The sequence below is a fragment of the Galendromus occidentalis genome, unplaced genomic scaffold (assembly GCF_000255335.2).
Source record: "Galendromus occidentalis unplaced genomic scaffold, Mocc_1.1 scf7180000077488, whole genome shotgun sequence".
NCBI classification, from domain to species: Eukaryota; Metazoa; Arthropoda; class Arachnida; order Mesostigmata; family Phytoseiidae; genus Galendromus; species Galendromus occidentalis.
In genome coordinates this window covers 908,498-928,907 of record NW_003805476.1, presented here as the reverse complement: position 1 = coordinate 928,907, position 20,410 = coordinate 908,498, and the positions used below count along the sequence as shown (strand labels likewise).

Below are 20,410 nucleotides of genomic sequence, written 5' to 3'. Positions count from 1 at the left end.
AGCAATCGTATGCGGCGAGCAGACGCTCATCCGATCCCCTCGATGCCGCGTCAGTTCTTTCAGGGCTGGAGCGTCTCCTGATGAGCGCTCTGGGAGACATGGTTTTTTTAGAGAATTTCTTCGGATCTACAACTCCGATAATAATCACCACGGAGAGGATAAAATGGATTCCCTCGCAAACGAGATATCGATTCCGGACAGCGCTGATGGTTGTCTCTGGGCCCCTCTTTCTCGCGCGCGCAGAATGCTCTGCGACCGAGAAAAATGTCCTCCGGAAGATACGCTCATTTGAAAGCACATACAGGTGACCATTGCCGAGAGCATCAAGGAGGGGCTCGAGGATTTAGCCCAATCGAGGAAAGAGCGGGAGAAGGGAAGTACCTCCCCGTACGAGTTCATCCATGATCCTAAGTCTCCTCTCGTCAGTGGAACGGAACATTGATAGAACGAGGATCACACGCCTTGTTTGTTCCTGAGCGGCCCAACTCAGGCTCACGGTCGTACTTGAGGTTCCAGCACCCCGGCCGGATGCTGGACCGCCCAGCTAAGGACCTCCCCGTGACAGATTCGAACGTCGCATCATTCGACTTCTATTCTCTTTCGGCCTCTCGGCCCGTAGTGAGCACCGACTCCGCTCGATCCGTGAGTCAGCCCTGCGCGAAACTCCGTACCCGTCGAGTTATGCGTTGTTGAAATGAGCTACACCTTCAGTCAGAAAACGTTCACGCCGAAAGCACCAGAGAAAGGAAGCTTCCCGCTTGACCACGACGGAGACTGCAAGAAAGGTGTCCTCAAATATCTCCTTTGTCTGCAAGAGAACGCATCCGACTCCACTCCGTGCAAGGACCTCGCGAAAGAGTATCTTCGCTGCCGTATGGAAAATGAGCTGATGGCGAAGGAAGAATGGTCTCGACTCGGATTTTCTGACGACAAAGATTCCGTCGGAGCGCGGTAGCATCGACTCAGTGCGTGGCATCGAACTTCGACGACGATTCTGTCTGTTGGTCCTCTAACTTCTTCGAAATCAGCGGAAGACGATGCTCGTCGGTCGCAGACTCGCACCCCTGTGCCGGAAAGCCGTGCGCTCCATGTGCGACAAACCCTCGCAAAGCACGGCCTCGAAGCAGAAGACGGAGAAAGACGAGCAAAAGACATCTGAGGAACGAAGTGTCAAGGATGAGCCCGAACAACCAGAAGATCATATCAACAAGGTCACTGGAGAGATAGGTGGTCCCAGGGGCCCAGAGCCGACGAGATATGGAGACTGGGAGAAGAAGGGGAGAGTCTCCGATTTTTAGGAACCTCGTCATCATCACGCTGTTGCCTTGCTCGATGCGTCTCCTTGGCCCGAATGGAGCTGATGATCCGTTCGGGGGAGATAATTGTTCATCACGTCCATGGCCGATGAGTCGTTCGAGGGAGATCGTTCATTATGTTCATTTACGTGATGAAATAAATTACATGTACTAGCCGCAGGTCCCAGTCTCAGCTCCACAATTTATTAGGTATCTCGTCTCATTTATTACTAATGTTCAACTGATTCAACGAATATCCGCGTTGGATCCCGGTCAATCTGGTGCATCACAGACCGGTCGGAGTCAGGGACGCAGCGGCGGTGAATACGACGGAATTCCGCGTCTGGGGACACGTGAGTATATCAGGAATCATGAGAGGGAGAACACACATCCTCGAGAGAGGACGTTTGACTCTCCGGACGGAAATCCAGATGCTCCCGATCACGAAGCTGTGACGATCAATCCAACCACCCCCGCGAAAACAAGCAGTGAAGCGTCGGAACGGTTCCTTGATCGAGCGGAAAGAAGTTGCCTTAGTTCGAATGCTCGGCAGCGTGTGGGACCCGACGTGGAGATTATCCGCTCGTCTGGCATGGGGGGAAAGGCTTACGTACGTACTTACGTTCGTGTTCGAGTCACCTCTTCGAGATTTACTCTGGGCGCCTGTAAGCGGCGTGGAGACGGTTCGGCTGAGGAGGCTTTGTATATCAACTCGCAAACGGCATGGGAAAGAATTATTGCGGTTGCCAGCTCTGTTGCGAGCGGGAGCTATTTTCACAGATAACGTCTCACCAGGGACTGCGTTGCTCCAGACCACCTTCGCAACCACCGGAGCTCACAACCGACGGTGCCTCCGGCCCCTCGCCCTCACCACTGCCGCCGGGCGTAAAGCCCTGTTCGTAATAATAAGCCCGCTGATATTAAAATAACAACGCTTGCGGCCGCTAAATCCTCTCGGGGATATTTGACTGAGAAATTAGACGCTATCATGCATCGGCTCCCATGGTCTGGTCTCCGTTACCCCAAAGCAATTCCGACCTGTGTCCAGCCGTGGAGGCGTTGTGAGAAAGAATCTTCTTGCTGGTGGGAAGCGGTTGACGGGCAGGAGGCGCGGGAATTCGAGTCTCGCATATGGATCTTACTGCGGAGCGTTGGTGTTTTTCGAGGCGTTCCGATAAAATCGATTGAAAACGTCCCCACTGGCCGATCGTTCAATCCAGCGATAATTATCGAAGTCGGTCGGCGAATTGACCGTTTAGATGAGTTTCCGTTTCTACATCGCAGGATCCCGCGGTCGGAGCTACAGCCCCATGAACTCCGCCTATCGCGGTCGCGAGAGGTCGCAGCGTAAAGCGAGGCGTATTTGATTTAATATACTCCACTGCAGGCAGCTTATTACGATGGATGTTGATGTGTCGCCACTTCCGGGTTACGGGCCGACAGGCAAATATTGCGCAGCCTGCTGCGGAGTGTAAGAGCGAGCGTAGGACTCGTTTGTCGCTACAGAAATAGGTGTAAGCGATTCAAATCAGGTGGAGAGGCGAACGGCTCGGATGGTTAGCGGTGGCTCGGATGCTCCGTAGGGTGGATTCAGGACGCAGGGCTAGTGGAGTGGGAGGTGGGTGAGTAACGGAGCTCCGCTATAGAGTTCCCTTCACCAAGCGCTGCCCTCCTCCTTGCGTTCTCTCGCCCAATATGGAGTTCACTCTTGGTCTCCTCGGCCCTCCAGCAGGAAGGGCCCCAGCCCGTTCTCGGCATCTTACTCAGCAGTGAAGCTGATGCCTTGTACGACTATTTGAATTGAACGAAGTGTAGTTGTTCGCTATGTTTGTTACGTCGACGGTGGAAGTTTGTGTGATCGCAGCCATTCGACTACCGCAGCAGAAGCTCAGGATATAACCACCCCGAGACCAGGAGCTAGGAGCGGAGGCGGACTCTTGGCGATGATGCCGAGTTGCCTCTGAGTCGTGCACAGGATACGGGAGATGCTTTTTGCGGTGAGCGATTTTTTCTTCAGCGAATCGAAGATGCTTCGCATTTTGGGAATCTCTCTGAACCTTTAATCTTCTACCGGGCAATATCGACCGGGGATTTGTGACTCCAGGAGAAGGATTCGTTCCTGGAGGGATTTTGTATCCTGAGAGGAAGCGATCGGAGGCGAAGCGTTCCGTGTCGAAATCGCTGCGTTTCACTTTCGGATCCGTGTCGATTCCGCCCGAGGATCCGTAGCCACTCTGTTGCGGCCGAATAAACATATCGGAAAATCCTCTTCCGTAGCGCTCCGAGAGAGCGTTTCGAGGAGTGAACGACCCCTAACCATCCCGAGCGGAGAGGATCCAGCATCGCTTTTTCTCCTTTTTGTTACCGGAGCTTGATTCGCAGGATGATCGCCGTGCATCGTTCTTCCATTGTTCTCCTGGGCTCGCTGCTGCCGCCGCCGCCGCCGCTGCTGCTGCTGCCCAAGGCGATTAGTATCGCCCCGGGATTTAAATTTATCACCCTCCCGCGGAACAGCATCGACGTGCAGTAACAAGCCGACGCGGACGGTCGTCGACGGCGGCGGCGGTCGCTGAAGAGACGGGAATGACGACCGAAAGCACTGCCGACGTTAAGGGTCAAGTGTCCCATCTTCTTATCGTTGAAGGTACTCTAGGCAACCTTTGTAGGAGCTCGCTAGCTAGCTCACTGGCTGCCTCGATTGCTTGCGAGCCGAGAGGAACGTACCCCTTCCATGCTCCTTTTCCGTCGGAGCGAACAACCGCAGAGAGACCGTTTTCGAGAATACGCAACACGAGTATCACTCGGGCATAACTTGCGCTCGATTTCGAATTGAAAACATCTCCGACGACGAGATTTACATCGTCCGCGGACTTGACTTCGATCAGAGAGAAATTCGAAGAATAGAGCGATTCTCATAGAGAGGACTCGGGTGCCTCAGAGCACCCTTAGCCCTCAAAACGTCACAGAAGTCTCAGTCCGACCAGAGATCCACACCACGGACGGAGGAGCCTCACTCGCTTATGGACATAGACTCCGCGGATAAGCGTAGCATCAATCATCCTCCGCTACTCTTTCATCGAATCGGCAACCGAAACCAATAGGGAAAGGATTCTGCGGGAAGAAAAATATTTTCCAATACTAACCCGTGCGCCTTTGGCTCCGCCGATCCGAATCAATGTTCGCCCCGATTCAGAGCGTGTTGCAGCGATCCGAATCACGTTCTCTTTCTCTCAAGTGTCCCCGAAAAATTGCTTGGTTGGGGCACGGAGCCGATTCGACGTTCCATTCCGACCTGTCCTCCACGTTCGCACGTCAACTCCAGACTCGGGATCTCTACGCGAGGACTTTTCTCCCATTTCTGTGTTCTCGTTCCGCTGCCTAGCTAGTTGGCTGTTTTTGAGAGGGGGTTCGCTAGAGACCCTCATCGTCTCTGAAAAGTGAATTAGTTCGTCGTCGTCATTTGAATACGACAAGAACGTTTCGCTCAATTCGATTGACCCGGACAAACGCAGCGACGTGCCTTTGTGAGAGCTTGTCATTACGTCATCCATCACAATTCCCTTGTTCCTGATGTTGGAGCGATACGACGTCCGAAACTTTGTTGCGCAACACGCATCACGCCTCTTGGACCACCGGACCAGCTTCCAAGCAAGCACGTCCCTATTCGTCTCGTCCCTCAGGCGAACTCTGCTACGACGATTTGGATTGAGCTCATTTCCGGAGAAGAACAGAATGTGTGTGATTCCCATTCGAGTTTCCCGAGCTAAGTGACGTCAGAGCTGACGACGCATAAGACACAGAAGCGGGAAAAAACATCCAGGATTAGGACCGTAGCTGTAGCCTGGCTCCCCCGACCCCTACCGACTGGCGACTTGATCAACGAAATGGATTTCTGAAGTTGCTGCGAGAGAGTTCAGAGCTAGTCCCGATCGTTCTTCGTGACGGCTAGCTCCCACCTTGATATAGAAGCCCCTATGGGACAATCCCACGCTTCCCCGTCCGGCGAGGCTGCGTGGTCGGGTCGATTCGAATCAATTGCAGAACGTCGGAGGGGCTTCGAGTCTCCCTCGACAAAAACCTGTCTGAACATGGGCTATCCAATCGCGTCGCAGCGGCGGCACTCGTCATCGATGTCCATGAATCAGCTGACGAGTTCAGCCTCTGAAAACGAGTTGCTCCACTTCCCGGCTCCGCATATTTTCACTTCGCCACCGATTGAGCAGCAGCCGTCTTCTCCTTGGCCGCTACTCCGGGTTTTTATGAATTTTAATTAGGCCTTATCTTCGCCGAGAGGCGTCCGCTGTTCGCCCGTTCCCTGCACATTCGAGCATACGGTGAACGTCTCGGCGAGCTCCCAACGTCGATGACGGATTGCGATTCAGAGGAGAATCTCATTCTCATGGATGGAGTTCAAGCATCGGTTTCCCAACGTACCGGGAGTTCCTTCCCTCCCGATCGGATCGAGTTCTCGTCGCATAGCAACCACAGCACCTGAATCTGGCGACAATTCGAGCGTCGAGATCGCGGTATTCACTTTCCTCCCACGCGAAAGCAGCCTCGGCGACTCCCGATCGTCACTGTGTCCGGCCGGTGCATCGATGGATCCATGCGGATGATCCATTTCGTCCTCGCTCACGTCTATTGGGAGATCAAGTACAATATTAGCGGTAGAGAAGAGTGAAGATGGTCTCCGCCGTGGTCATGATAAATTGCTCTTCTTGCCCCATCTTCTAGAGTAGGGCCGCTGCTTCCTCGACCCAATAGTAAAAACGCTAAGCCGCCGCAACGATGTCCTCTTGCTGTCATCCTATTCCACCGTAGGGAGCTTTTGTCCCAGGCTTATCGCACATCACCGCCTCCTCTGAACGAAGCAGCGACGTCGGCGGCGGCTGGCTGCTCGCCCTTCTCCTACTTGCTTGGCCTAACTCTCGTTCAGTGTTGCTACCGCCGTCATCACCGAAAAGACATCCGTTCAGTGCTCAGATACAGCGTTGGCGTCGCACGCTTCCGTTTGGCCCTGCCTTCACTCACTGACTCACTCAGCTAGTCGTCGTCAGCTGCGAAGTTACAAATTATCCGCACGCGGACGGTCTTGCATCGCAGGCGACCGAGACCTATAAGGGGCCCGGGGAAGGTTTCGGAACTCCGCACTGAAGAACCTACCGCTTGATTAGATGGCGGTCCCGGAGCCGAGCCCAAATGAGCAATCCTTCCTCGACGGCAGGAAAGAAGTTGCAGCTGGGACGGGAGAAGCCGCGCCAGCTGCGTACCGTACGTGGTTCGACCTAGCCACCAGGTGTGTCATCCGGGGACGCAAAGAGGAACTGGTGACAAGAGACAAACCTCGGTTCTCTTGGGAGGGGACAAGAAAAGCAAACGTTGCCTGCTCCGAGGCGGAAGCACTCGATCAAGCAATGGGCTTCTAATTGAGCGACTCGGGAACGAGCGTGAATTAAAACCCAATGAGAAACCACTCTCTGATCCTCCTCGTTCCTCTGTCGGTGCTTTCGTTGATGCTTCTGTCGGCTGCGTTCCCCTGCTGCCACGTCCCAGGGCGCCTGAGTGCGAAACTCTCCGTGCGGCCGACGACGCCTGAGCGAGAGCTTGATGACGATCGGATCGAAGTCAAATCGTTCCCCTGAATTTTGATTCGCTTACATAAACGTTCCCACGGAATCGGGGCCACCGTCGGGTCGTGGTCGCAATGAGAGCTCCGAATGTTTTCGAGAGCTCGAAAGAGAAAAGTCTCGGCGCCATCAAACGCCGCCGGAAGAAACTAGCGAAGCGATTCGAGCTACGGGCTTGCTCCGGGTCCCCGATATACTTGCTCCACCGAGGCTCTGGACTTTTCCTCAGCGTCGACGTCGGTCAGGCGCCGTGGAGAACGTACGTTCCGTTCAGTCAGCATATTAGAAAGTCTCCCTTGAGCGTCCGGATAGGGACCGGGACACGCATGATTTGAGTAGAGCCAGAGGAGTTTATCCGTTTCCTTCCCGTTCCTGACAGGATCACGGGGAAGAGAGCTTTTCCCGGTCGGCCGATTGTAGGGCTCATTCGTTCGCCGGGGTGCTATCTGAACGTTCGTCAAGTCGGCTTTCAGCACAAGTCAGCCGGAAAACCGAACCCATACAGAGCTGTTGGTGGTGGTAACTGCTCCTTAATGGAGCCCTCCACTCATTACGCTTTACCGGGGGGACGATTTTTCGCGCACTGATCTCACAGACGATAACGATAGCAATGTTCTTCCCTCTTTGCAGATGCGGGCACGATGAAGCCTACAATGAACTTGCAGTATAGCGGCATGCAGACGACTGCAGCTTATCCGACGGGATACCCAGGTGAGTTATTCCTCTCGCTCGCACTCATATTCCCTCCGCATTGACTTGCTCCGCGAATTTCTCCGATGAAGATCCAAGTTCTTGGCCCTGGTTCCTTCTGCCGTCTTCCAAACATCTCATGGTATCCAAGGAAAGCGCTGGGAAAACTAGCGCCGTACTTTTTTAGCTTCGTCCAGTCTAAATTCTCACATCTGGCTTCATTAGGTTATCCGTACTATCCGTCGACCATGCCTCCGCCACAGCAGTTTATGCAGCCGAACGTACTTGCCACACAATTTCCGGCAATCCAAGCTCACGCGGTGCCCCAGGCTGCCACGCCCACTCAAATTCCAGCTCCCATTCAGGTAAAACAGCGACTCGGAGGCCGGTCGTCGTCTCCTCCGTTCTCGAGACCTCGTTCTAAACGAGTTTGAACTCCTTGTGATCGAGGGAACTCTTTCCCCCTCTCTCGGTCTTATCCGTCTTTTTGTGATGACAACAGCGTTTTTGCGACCTTCCGGGTCCTCGTCGCTGGCTCCTCGTTTCTCTCCTCCTACTATCGTTTTCCTCTCTCCTCGCAGCAAATGGCAGCTCCCTTCCAACCGGGTATTGCACCACCACCACTCACACCACAGAGTCAGACCGGCCCCGCATCGACTCCTCAAGCCCTAGACCCCGCTCCAATAGGAACTGCCGCGGCGGCGGTGGGAACGGCCCCGGCGGCGTCCCATGCCGCCGCAAGTTGTGTCCCCGGTGTATCCGGAGCCGCTCCGACGGTGAGACCCGCTTCGGCCATGGAGGCCGAGAGACCCCCCCAGGAATACTACGATGACCAGTACGATCATCGCTGCTCGCTGTGCATAGCCGCGTGGGGCTTCGCTTTCCTCTGTGGACTGACGGGAGCCGCAGGCTTCTTTTTCGTCCAGCAGGCCTCATCCAAGCTGTCGTTGAAGGTAGGCAAACACGGAGGTGATACGCGAGCTCGCGGCTCGTCTGCGTTGAATGTTTCCATGCGACTGAAGACTTTTCTTCGGATCGTTCTAGGAAGTTGGGATACTTCTGCTAGCAGTCAGTGGATTGCTTTTCTCGTCAATTTTCCTGTTCCTCCCGGCCAGTAGCAAATACGCCCACAAGCTGCCTGTCCATAGACAGTGTCTACCGTTTCTGTTGGTCCTCATCGCCTCCGGTAAGTTGATGACTCGCTAGGTGGCCGAAACTGAGCGAGTGCGTTGGAGGAAGTGAATGGGCGACTCGCTTGTGAGATAGGGGTCGCGGAGAGAAGCTGTTCCGCGGAAAATACACGTAGCCAAGAACAAACTTGAAGAGAACAATAAGTCGCTGCCATTAGGCTCCCCGGTGTCTCTCCGGTCGACGACAGCTCTCCCCTCTCTGGAGAAGCGAAATAACGCTCCGACAGCTGTCTCGCTCCGCGACTTCCTCCTCACTGGACATCATCACCATCAAACTGCGGGCTCGCGAGTCGCTCCAATGGAAAACGTCGCACTCGAGATAAGGGGAAAATTATCATTCCTCGCCTCTGTTCCTCCATCATACACTTCTCGGCACCTCGGGCTGAGCTTCGTCAAACCCACACGCCTCCGTCGTATACTAAATGTCGACTGATGTGAGCGACGTCTGATCTGGCGACCTTCTCCAAGTTGCACGACCGGACCTTGGCAGATCATATCGTTTTCCGTTGCTGAGATACCACGGACATAATGAAATTCCTCCGAAGAATCCTCAGATGATCCTTGAATACGAGTTTTTTTTTCTTCTCCTTCCTTGTCAGGCGAACTCTGTTGGGTGGTGTATCTGATTGCTCAAGAAGGAACCGAGGGTAAGGGAATCCTGGTAGCGTTAGGAGGATTCCTTGGAATGTTTTGGTGCTCGTTATGGAAAATCATGTGCCTGAGATGCTGCTGCCACCGGAGGCGGATTTGTGCTCAGAAGAAAGCGCAGGCCAGATTGGAGCAGCAGACGAAGAGACGCAAACGACGAGGCTCCGATCCCGACGAGTTCGAAACCGACTTCCACCATGTAAATACTCAGGTGAGTTCCATCATCGGTCGTCGATAATAATTCACTTCATCACGACGTTCCGTTCAAGGCTTGGCCCTTTTTTATAACTGGAGCAGCTGCGGTCACCGGAGCAGCCGCTGCTGCCGTCGCGCGGGCTTGCAACCCACTGACCACTTACTCTTATTGGTCATTGTCCCTCCCGTCGGCTCTTTTATTATCTGTGTCCGCAGCGCGACGTTCTGATGTGATATACGATTCCTCGGGGAGCGCGAGTCCCGCTGAAGAAAGGAACCAAGCGTTCTGTTAGCGCTGCCCCGCTATGCCCTATCTACTACCATGCGTAGGAAGCGTAGCCCAGACACCGCTTGTTGGCACCATTGCAAGGGCCCGGGCGATAGAAACAGCAATGATACCTTCGAGATCTGCTTTCTCGTTCAGCACATGTTCCTCTCCTCCCGTGATCAGATTGGAAAAGTCCAGAGAGAACGGCGACAGCTCACCGACTCGATGGAACGGAATGCTTGCGCGACCTTCGGTCGAACGACCTCGCAGGGCGGTGTCCGATTCCTTCGAGCAGGTCGAAGTAATGAAGGTCATTAGCTCGCTGCACGATCACGCATTAGCGTGGCGGGTCACCGTACGTTACCATTTCAGTGGAAAAGACTCTGATCAGTCCACGGGCAGAGAGGCAGATTTTTTTCCCTTCTGACTCGGAGCACGTCACGTAAGGAATGCTCGTGATGCGCTCCGCATTTCCTTTGATCTCAATCGATGGCGAGTATTCACGATCCTCATCAGATATCGCTCCGGGTAACGACCTTAGGAACTGTGGGAGTTGGGAATTTCCGGGGCGAGTCATCGAGTAATATTTAAGGACCGAGGAACTTCCGACTAGTTACTAAATTTTCGCAGCCGCTGAGTTCCGAAATCACCGAACCGCTCTCCTCCTCACGGTCGAGCCTCATGTAGATTTCTCTATTTCTTTCGCAGGTTCGGGAAACTCTCCGGAATCGCTTTAACGAAAGTATCCTTCAACAAACAATTATCCAGTCGGCTGCACCCACGCTCGCGATCGGGGCCGATGCGACATCACTCTCCATTGTCACTCAAACACCGAGCGCCCCGCCCGCCGATCCCACACCTCCCCACAGTGTGAATCCCACGGGAACCCTGACGACGTTCTCCTCATCTGGCCAGAGCACGTCGGCAGCGGGTGCTTCATCCGCAGGTGTACAGCAAGCTGCCAGCGCCCCTCAAGTGCATGACCCTCCGCCTTACGACGCGGTGTACAGAAGAACGCCTCCACCCCCCTATTCAACGCTAGTCTAGTAGCTGTGCGTTGCGAGCCGGACGCCATCTTTTCGCCGCAGTCTATCGTTGACGATGTTCTTGTTGCTGTTGATGTCGACAAGAGCTCAACGAGATGGCCTCACGGGCGAGTTGTCAACCGGCTCGGAATACATCCGACTTCTTGGTTGTCTCGGTTTGGTTCTCGAGAGACTCACTTCAAACTCACCGAAGACAGCGCCGAACACAAACTCACACCTTTGAATGAAAGCCTTGAAGAAACCTCTGGACGCCAAGAAGTTCATCACTCGGTTGTTTTATTTCGTTTACCCGGAACAAAATCAATGGTGGAATTCCATCGGTAAGAATGATCGATCCTGATGGACCGGCGCGGCGGTGCGGAGTCAGATGATGCCGGTCGATTGTCGGTACTGTTCGCCGCGCGATCAACACCGCCGGCTGCTCAGGAAAATTTCGTTGAGGTCGACAGCTCGGGAGGATGAGACGATGAGCCTGAAAAAGCGAATTCCTTTGTACGAAAGGGTAACCGAATGGTCAACCGCTGTGTTCTTCTGAAGATGTCACTGCGCCCAAGGCTGTGGGTCTACTGCTTCGCGGGGCTTCACCTCTGCCGGAGACGATTTTTTTCTCTGTCTTGTATAATATTAGAGAAGTTTCATTATTAAGTCTACGTCAAGCGAGCAGGGAAACAATTTAGCTAGGGATTTCGGTCTCTGGGAAGCTATCTTTGTCCTCGCGCATCGGCGAGGAGTCTCACGGTAACGCGATGTAAGTTTGTACAGGAGTCTCCTCGGGCGTGGGCAGACGCAACATCCTAAAACTTTCGCCGAAATATGCGAGCATACGACGGGGATGTCACTGTAATTATTATGAAGTAGTTATAATGCCCGGATGCGGGGCATGAACCACGAAATTCCGGGGAGCTGCGCGATGTTTTGGGCCGGCGAGTAAATGTCAATTTCAATACGGCTTTTCCGCACTCCCTCGCATAAAATAGTCACTCGGGCACTATCCCATTCGCATCGGGAATAATTCCAGGAGCGCAGCACCGAGGCAAGCACAAGACTTAACCGAATTCTGGATGAAGATAAATGCTCGACCGGGATCAGAGATCACTAGGACTCGAATTTGGCTGGTACTAAATATTGGAAAGCGCGGGATCCATGAGGAGAAGCATCTTAGCAAGACTTTTTGTAAAGATGAACAATTATTCAGGTTCAACTAAACAGGCGGAGGATCGAATGTGTCAAGCTGACACTTCCGATGCGATCAGAACAAGAGGGGTGTGCGTTCAACTGAAAAGAGGATAATCTCGATGCTGGAAAATATGATTGTCTGTAATTCTGGGTTGAGGACGACCGTGAGCAAGACTCACGCATGCGTTGAAGGGGGCATTTGCATAATCGAGATGAAGACGTAATTACCTCGCCTGAGTCTATCGGAAATGTAATTTTAGCAGAAGATTCTCGATGCTGTGCCAATGAGGGCAGACCTCCGTCAGAAGGAAGGCGTGTGTGGTTGAGCGAGCGAGAGTAGATATTCTAAAGCCATTCCCAACCCGAAGACCTCTCCCAACGCCAGGCTCGTACCCCGAACTGAGCCTGAATTTTGTCTCTCTCAGCATATCGGCACAAATTGCGGAGGCGGTGGACGAAATTAATTCAGAGAGTAGACCGAGTCTTCGGAATTCGGAATCGATCGCTGCGTTCTGTCAGACATTCTAGGATGAATAAAAATTTTGTATGTTCCATAACAACTTGTTCTCTGGTGTTTTGGGGTAACTGCGGAAGCCCACGAGCTCGGAAACCTGTGCGGAGGAACAGCGGAGGTCCCGACCAGTGGGTTGCCCCAGACGTGAAAGTATCGCAAGAGCTATGAATTGGCAGATGATGGATGATTGGATTCATTCCGCTGTTCACTTACGGGATTCGTCAAAGGCTCGAGCTCTGGAACTCATGACCAGAGCTGTGCGCCAAGCTCCGAGACGTGGGGCACAATGGCGATTTACCATTGAGTCTGCGGGAGTTTCGGTGCTTGAGAAGGCGCTCAGCTCTGTTGGTGAGTCGTCGACGGATAACTCTGCGGACCTGATCTCCACTCAAACTCCACTTTATTCAAAAAGGTATTCACACGTGAGCGGGCCGTGAATAAGCTTCTTCGTATTCCCTTATTACCGATGAATGAGACCCTGCACCTACAAGCTTCTCGTATGACAGTCCCTTTTCACCTGATGTGGCGCTATGATAAAACACTTTCCCTGGTCTACATCGAGTCTCCTCCAATATTTCAGCCGTCTCCCATTGTGTACAAGGGGTATATCGAGCGATAATTTGACACAAGGCCGAGTTCCAGGAAGAACCTTTTTAATATATGAAAGACTTCAGGAATATATAAACGGCCGAGTTCCGGACGATAAATATTGATCTCTGGCCAGCTTTTGCCTACTCCGACTCGCAGGTGATCCAATGCTGTCCCGGGACACGGGAGATCATTTCGCGAATCCCAGGCTGATTGCTTTGGTAAGTTGTGGGATTAAATGCGCTCGATGCTTCGTGATTCTCTCCGCAGGCATATCCACATCGTCGAGGGCTTGATGAGATTCTCTTCATTTTATTCAATGAGATTGAATACTCCGTTCTACTGATACATGGATGGTTCGCTTCCGAAAGCCAAACTGGTCCCAGGACCGATCGGAATGAAGATTCAGGCGACCACGCTCTCTCTACTCATTTCTTGGGCTTCCTCCTTCTTCGCGGTCAACTTGCTTCGCCCTCTCAGAGCCAGGAACATCACAACCAAAACTAGCGTATTCAACACGTTTCCTACCCCCATGTAGTACTGAAGGAACATGGGCCAAGTTCCGATGAAAGGAGGGACGGCGTGAGCTGATATGGCGAGTCCGAGACACGCGGCCGCCTGGAAGTAGGACACAAATCAAACTGGGTCGGAGTCGGATAGTTCGATGCACAGAGAAGTCCAATAACGAGGAGCGAAGCTCATGGGCTTTCTATCATGGAAATCCTTAACAAAATCGGGAATTACCAGAATTGCGCCCACATAAGAGTGGCGTATGCGGACATACTCGAAGACGAGACCACTGGCAGCGCCGTACATCGACGAGAGACCGAGACCCATGATGCCAGATCCGATCCATGCGCAGACCTCGGAACTCCTCCACACGATCAGCATAGCTGCGAAATTCAGCTTTTAATACATATGATCTCAAAGACAATCACATGAGACCGCAACTTCACCGACCAGGATCCGCGTTCCTTACCCGATCCCCCGATGACCAATGAGTGTGAGAGCACTAGAAGCTGTTGCAGATCAAACAGGGCGGCCAAGAAAATTGAGATGAGCCGACCGCAGGTGAAGGTGGACCAGTAAATTCCTGCGATATATGCTGCTTCGGATCTCGAAAACTCGAGGTCAGGACTGTTGATTGCATAAACCGAAATGAAGGCTGCAATGGAGATGCTTGCGATGAGCATCAGCTTCGAAATCACCGGGAGAGTTCATCCGGAAAAGCTGATCAGGACAAAAGCTGCTAGACCCGGGGCGATACTCACTGCCGAAAGTGTGCTCAGAATTGACACACATGCAGAGGTAGATGAAGAGCAGCACCATGAGGAATGTCTCTGATCGTTTGCCTGCTGGATCGTCCTTGTGCTCATCTTCAACCTTCGTTTTCTTGATTGTCGCCGGATCGTATAGGTACGCAGCGATCATAGATCCCGCTACCATTGCGTATAGCAAGCCGAAGGCAGCGTACGGAATGTGGAGCTGTGTTTCCTGTTTCGAGTAGTTTCGTTAATGCCAAGGACCCGACATATGTATTATAGCGCACAAAGAATTGTAGAAGTTGAGGCTGTCTGCCTACCCTCATGATGTCCTCATCGTCCTTCAGGCTGAGGAAAGGAGCCACGAAGAACGGCCCGATCATTGAGCCCACCCCATAAGCGCTGTGGAATGCTTGGATTGCCGATGCACTTTTATCGGACCACACTTTGACGAGACGTACTTGAGCTCCTGAAATAAGAGGAACTCGCTTACTGAGCGTGAGGCCCCTCCACGGCATGACAACGAATCAGGCAGCATCGGATCACGGAATCCCACGGAGAGGGTAAAGGGTTCCCGTATCAACTCACCGATATGGGCGATTCCGAAAGATGTTCCTGCGACGAAGCCACATACATGGAGATACCATATGCTCGGGAGCAATGGCGTCACCACCGTCCCGGCACCGTATATGATCAAGAAAATCAATGTCAAGATCTGATCGTTCATGAAATTGTAGAAGAAGCCCCCTGCGGAATGAATTTCTCGTTTTGAAATCGTCCGGAAAAGCTACGCAAGCGGAAGCCAGTCGAACGAATTGTATCCCCGTATTCGAATTTCGAAGAACAAACCGGTGCAGGATCCGAGGAACATCCCGATAGCCCTCGCTGAATTCATAAGAGCTATGTCTCGCGGTGGTGAAGAGTAGATTTCGGCCAGATCCATCAGAGAGGGTCCGTAGATGCCGAACCCGAGTCCCTTCCGATCAAAGAATTTGTTAATTTTACGATTCGATTTCCTCTCTTCGTCATTTTTCTCCATCGCTTGATTTGACGAGCTGGAAGCTTGATCTAGACTTACCACTCCAAACATGACCATGACCTGATTGATGCTGTGCCACCAGTCAAGCTTCGATTTCGATTTTCCAGCCATCTCTGTCCCGGCTCTCTCCAGACCGATCGATCAAGTGAACCTTATCGATTGACAACGACACTGTCGCGGCTCAGGCGTCCGAGGATCCCCGTAAAGCACCTCTCGGATCTGTGGTGTCGTCGTGGAGCGCGGGAAGCGCTGCGGAAAGATCTCAGATTGTCATTAGTGAGCTGTGATGACGTTCTCGAGCACGATCTATCGGTCGGAAGATCTCCTTCGGACCCAGAGTGATTGCAGCGATCATGGCGCACTCAGGGGGATCATCGAACATGAGGGGCTCGATCGCTTTTCTCGGATCCTCTCTTCGATCGTGGTCATTGACGAGCACAGGTGGGAACAGTTCTGCGTACTTTCTCTCCGAACTCCTAGCACGCGAAGCCGAATCGAAAAGATGCGCCGAACTCTGCGCTCATCTAGCCGGCGCGGCGAGTTGGAACCCCAGTGGAAATATTATTCTGGAGATGGGAGCTTCTCCCCGGAAGGACTCGGACAGGGCTCGGGGGAAATTCGACTCAAGATGTCTACCGAAAAGTTTCCCAGGCTGGTCTCGAGGAGCTGATGTCAGATACGGAGCAGTTTCGGATCGAGACGTCCACAGAAACGAGATTCAAGTCCCGGAAAGCGACGGGTCGGGCACGAGATCGCCCGGAGTCGACCAAGGTGTAGGAAGGTCACTGATGTGGAGCACCTGGTCGACAATTATACTAGAGACTGTCTCGATGATGAGCGTTTAAAATTGATTACATGATTGATGATCAAATGAAAAAATAGCCGAATATAAGGTTCCCGGAACGATTCTCGGAAAAAAAGTGCGTGGAGGATCTGCCAATTCGGCGAGTGTTCGAAACGCCCTTTCGGCCTCTTGCCCGCGCAAAGAGCCGAGGGTGAGAGAACCGAGTCTTTAGGAAAGAGAAGGTAAGCTGTCGGAGAACGTCGACCATCTGCGCAGATCTGACTGAATCGGTATCTCGCTATCTAGGGAGGCTATCGAGCGGAACTGACTTGAAACGCCGATCGCGGCCATTTTCTCGCGGTTTCCCTCCTCTCAACATCTTCTCAGGACCCGTGACCCTTTCCCTGCGGTCGCTTGAGCACTTTTTCCGGAGCGGTCAGTCTGAATCTTTCATTAATCTCTGCCTTTCTCTAAAATCCGACCGGGTATTCGACTCGCGCCTCCCTGTATCCATATGACCCCTTTGGACTTTCTACCTGATTTTCCGGCGGAAGAGAAGTTGCGCGGTCGTCGCGTCCCTGAGACCGCCGCGCTGAGCGCGCGAGCCGCGTCTGGGTTTCCCTTGAGTACTATTCAAAAAATGTATCCAACCGAAGCAACTCACCATTCAGCAGATGGGTGCGACGTGCTTGATGCGATCTCAGCATCTATAGGTAGAGGTGTCACGTGTCACTCCTCCGACCGCGAAGACACTTCATAATTCATCAACTCAGAGATTCTCTGGGATCCGGAAATCGTTCAACGAGTAGCTGAACACACCGCACAGATTCGTTTACGATTGCAAGCAGAGTCTGGAGAAAGATATTTCTGCCAGGCTCTCCGACGAATCATTCACAGTGTGCAAAGTTTTGAGTCTCTTGGCTCATTCATGTGTCAAGAAGAGTGATACATAAGCGACTGTCTTCCGGCGTGTAGCGAGGACAGACGAGCGCCAGCCGGCGTTATCCGAAATGTCGTCGAGCAGGCAGCGGTCCCCGATGTCCCCGATGATTCGTCGAGAATCGATCAATGGCATCGGGAGCCAACGAACTGTACTATACTCCCCGCGCTCCAAGGAGTGGCTTGCTCATGTGGCCTCATCGGGAGGGATCTCGATTATTTTCCCGGGTTGGAATCGGGACTCGGCACAGGGAGCTCTTTGAGTCCGAATCCACGATATCGGGACAGCATAGAAACCCGTCGCACATGCTCCGTCGCTGAGCGGGTAATCATGGAAATCGCCAGACGCGACGCAACGCGGCAAATGACGCGTCGCGTCAATTGCTTCGATCGCTGCCCCCGCATCTGACACCTCTGGATGCTGATGTTGATGCGATCTGAGCGTCGATAACCGTCGACACGGGACGATCATACTTACGATCACCGAGGGCAGGGGATTGGCTCCGAGATCTCGATCCAGAGTGAACCCAAGATCTGGAAGGGGCGAGTCGAAAGTACGCGCTCAGAAAGATTCTATTTCCATCACTGTGGGGGTTCCTCTTCAGCGTTGGGCATCGACGTATCCATCCCGCGTAAGGGGGGAAGTCACTGCTGACCGTCATCCTAGCGGGAAGTTCGGCCTCAAGAGGAAACCGAGTCGACCACTTCAGTATGCGACGATATCAGATCGGGAGTACATTATTGCGGACCCCCGTCCGCTGCCCGATAGGCTTAGAGGTAGGAGTGATCAGTGATCACTGAAGTTTCCGAGATCAATCCAATTGCATCCGGATTCATTCTATGTACTTTCGAAATCGTGTCCACGAAGGGTCAGGAGGGATGTCAGAACAGTTAAACAGCTCTCGTAAAAAATCTCAAAACTTGAATTCGCGAAAACTCGTCATCGCTCATCAGCTCAGTGAGGCAGTTCCCAGAAACACATGCGCTCTATTGTTATCCCAGGCAGCGACTCGTCTCTCACGTTCACAGTGAATTTTCCTGCTCCATGGTGACTTTTTTGCCTCGTCGAATACGCTCTTATGCGGTTCGCGGGGGGGGGGGAAGTGCCGAGAGTTGCTCGTCGCGGGCTCCCGCTGATTGGTGCTTGACTCGAACTTGAATGTGCGAAAGCCGGTCTCTAACTAATAAGATGGAGTCTCGATTCCTCGGCTCCCGCAGGAAAGGATCGGATTCCAGAGTAGAATGCTCGAGGACGGAGCCAAAGACCTCCTCCGGCTCGCGGCATACGAACGTGTGAATGGAGTACTTGTCCTCAAGTACTCCATGACCAGAACTAAGTGCACAGCCCCCCTCCTTGGAGCCCCCGGCAATCTCTCAAGATCTCGCTTCGAGCGACGCATCCAGAGAGCCCATGCATTCGGTCGTGCATTCGAATCGCGTCGTCAGCATGGTTCGTCGTTTCTTTGCGGAATATCTCGCCTCACTCTCCTCTGCTTATTCTACCGGGAATGCAACTTTATTCCGGGAAAGCAGTTCCTAGCGGGGCATCCACGGAAACGCTCCCACAGACCATCTAAAGGAGCTTTCCTTCTCGCCCGACGAGGAGGCTGTTATGTCTCGACCAGAGGGAAGGTCTACGACGAGAGCTCCGGCCATAGATCCGAGCCCGATCGCAGTGTGGAACGTTCAAATGACCGAATCAAATTTTCACGAGCCACACTTGGAACCCTGCCGGGCCTAAGAAGAGGAACTTGATGATAGAAAATTAGTGTGTCAGCCTTTAAGGACATGATGGGACGGTCCTGCCGGGGGATCCTTAGGATCTACCATGATGTATTCGATGTGTGCGATCCCGAAAGACAGACCCGTGAGAAAACCAAGAACGTTGAGAAACATACAAGAACTCGGATTGAGGATCCCTACGTTTGAACCTCCTGAACGTTCCAGGAGGCTTCGCGGAGTTCATCACAGCCGTTCGGTGGTCGTATCATAAGTATCAGACAGAGCCATCATGAAAGAATCAGAAATCCTGAATCCGAGTCTCCATCGAAGGAGAAGTGATGTCTATCTTGTCTGTGAGAGAAAGTGAAGCAGAGTCGAGCTTATTTTTCATGATCGCTCGATTGTCGGAGACCATCAAGATTCAGGCTCTAGTCGCGACGCTCATCCCTTCCCTTGTGTGAGAGCGGATGACGCGAACGAGAGTCGACTGGTATAGCTCAGGGAAAACAGTTGTACAGGTCCCAGCTCCGAATATATCCATCGGTTGCTCAAAAGCATGCCTACCTACTTCCAATCAATCTCAGTTCTCTTTCCGCAGCCCTTCTTAGGATCCGACTCTCACGTAGAAGGATCTGCACGGCGTGGCCGCACCGCCGATTGACAGCTGATATTCACAAAAAGTGCGATATCCGAATCGCAACTGCCGAAACGTTCCCGGCTGTCCGCGGCAACGGCGGACTCGCTCTTGATCTAGCATAGGACAGGAGGGGAAGGGTATTCAAGAGTCAGTCCCTCTGCGTCGCTTCTTGTGCAACGTCGCAGGCCAATTGTCTCGGCAAGCTTGTCTGAACAGAGCTCTCGTTCGAGTCGCATCCAGCTAGGCATACCATTCAAGGAAATCAGAGACCTCTGCATCATTACCGTCATAATTCTAATAATAACTCCCGTATTCCCTCCAATGGGGGGCATGCTCTATTCGACGGACATTGTTCGATAGATCTCATATAGACGGGCATATTTGAATCAGCGGGCACTCCTCCAAAGCACTGTTTGACGGGCGCGGTCCAAGGATGGACTGCACGCTATTATACAACGCTGCACGAAATTATACAACGGGAGGTCAACGAATGCAGCCTCAGCACGGTGTCGAACGAGACGGACACGGACGAGCTCTAATAAGCTTGTGCCCTCCCGGAGCTAAGTTTCCGACTTTTCCTTCACTTCCAAATAATAAATCATCCAATACAGGCGGGCATGCTTCTCAGAACGAGTACTACCATTCGACGGGCGCCTATCTTGGATTTCTGAACGATTATCGGACATGCTCTCCGACTAGAGGAAATCCGCGGGATCTAAACCCGTTTACTCCAGAACCATAGTCGAGGCCGTTTCGTCTTTGAGGCTTCTCAGTGATGCGATTTGGGACG

At 52.8% G+C, this 20,410-nt stretch overlaps 2 protein-coding genes across 2 annotated transcripts; one reads left to right on the top strand and one right to left on the bottom strand.

Annotated features, from left to right (window-relative positions):
- Positions 1-694: 694 nt before the first annotated feature.
- LOC100903233 (uncharacterized) lies at positions 695-10,960 on the top strand. Its single transcript, XM_029112281.1, has 9 exons — positions 695-951; positions 1,055-1,227; positions 7,553-7,633; positions 7,838-7,977; positions 8,194-8,257; positions 8,300-8,565; positions 8,657-8,798; positions 9,402-9,661; positions 10,622-10,960. The coding sequence occupies exons 1-9, from the start codon at positions 695-697 to the stop codon at positions 10,958-10,960; spliced, it is 1,722 nt and encodes a 573-aa protein (XP_028968114.1).
- A 2,682-nt stretch (positions 10,961-13,642) lies between these two features.
- On the bottom strand, positions 13,643-15,649 carry LOC100903087 (sodium-dependent glucose transporter 1). The gene is made up of 8 exons (XM_003746163.1): positions 15,578-15,649; positions 15,349-15,475; positions 15,088-15,246; positions 14,820-14,968; positions 14,509-14,731; positions 14,217-14,402; positions 13,982-14,130; positions 13,643-13,855 (listed from the first exon to the last, which is right to left on the bottom strand). Exons 1-8 carry the CDS (start codon positions 15,647-15,649, stop codon positions 13,643-13,645), a joined length of 1,278 nt encoding a protein of 425 aa, XP_003746211.1.
- Positions 15,650-20,410: the final 4,761 nt, after the last annotated feature.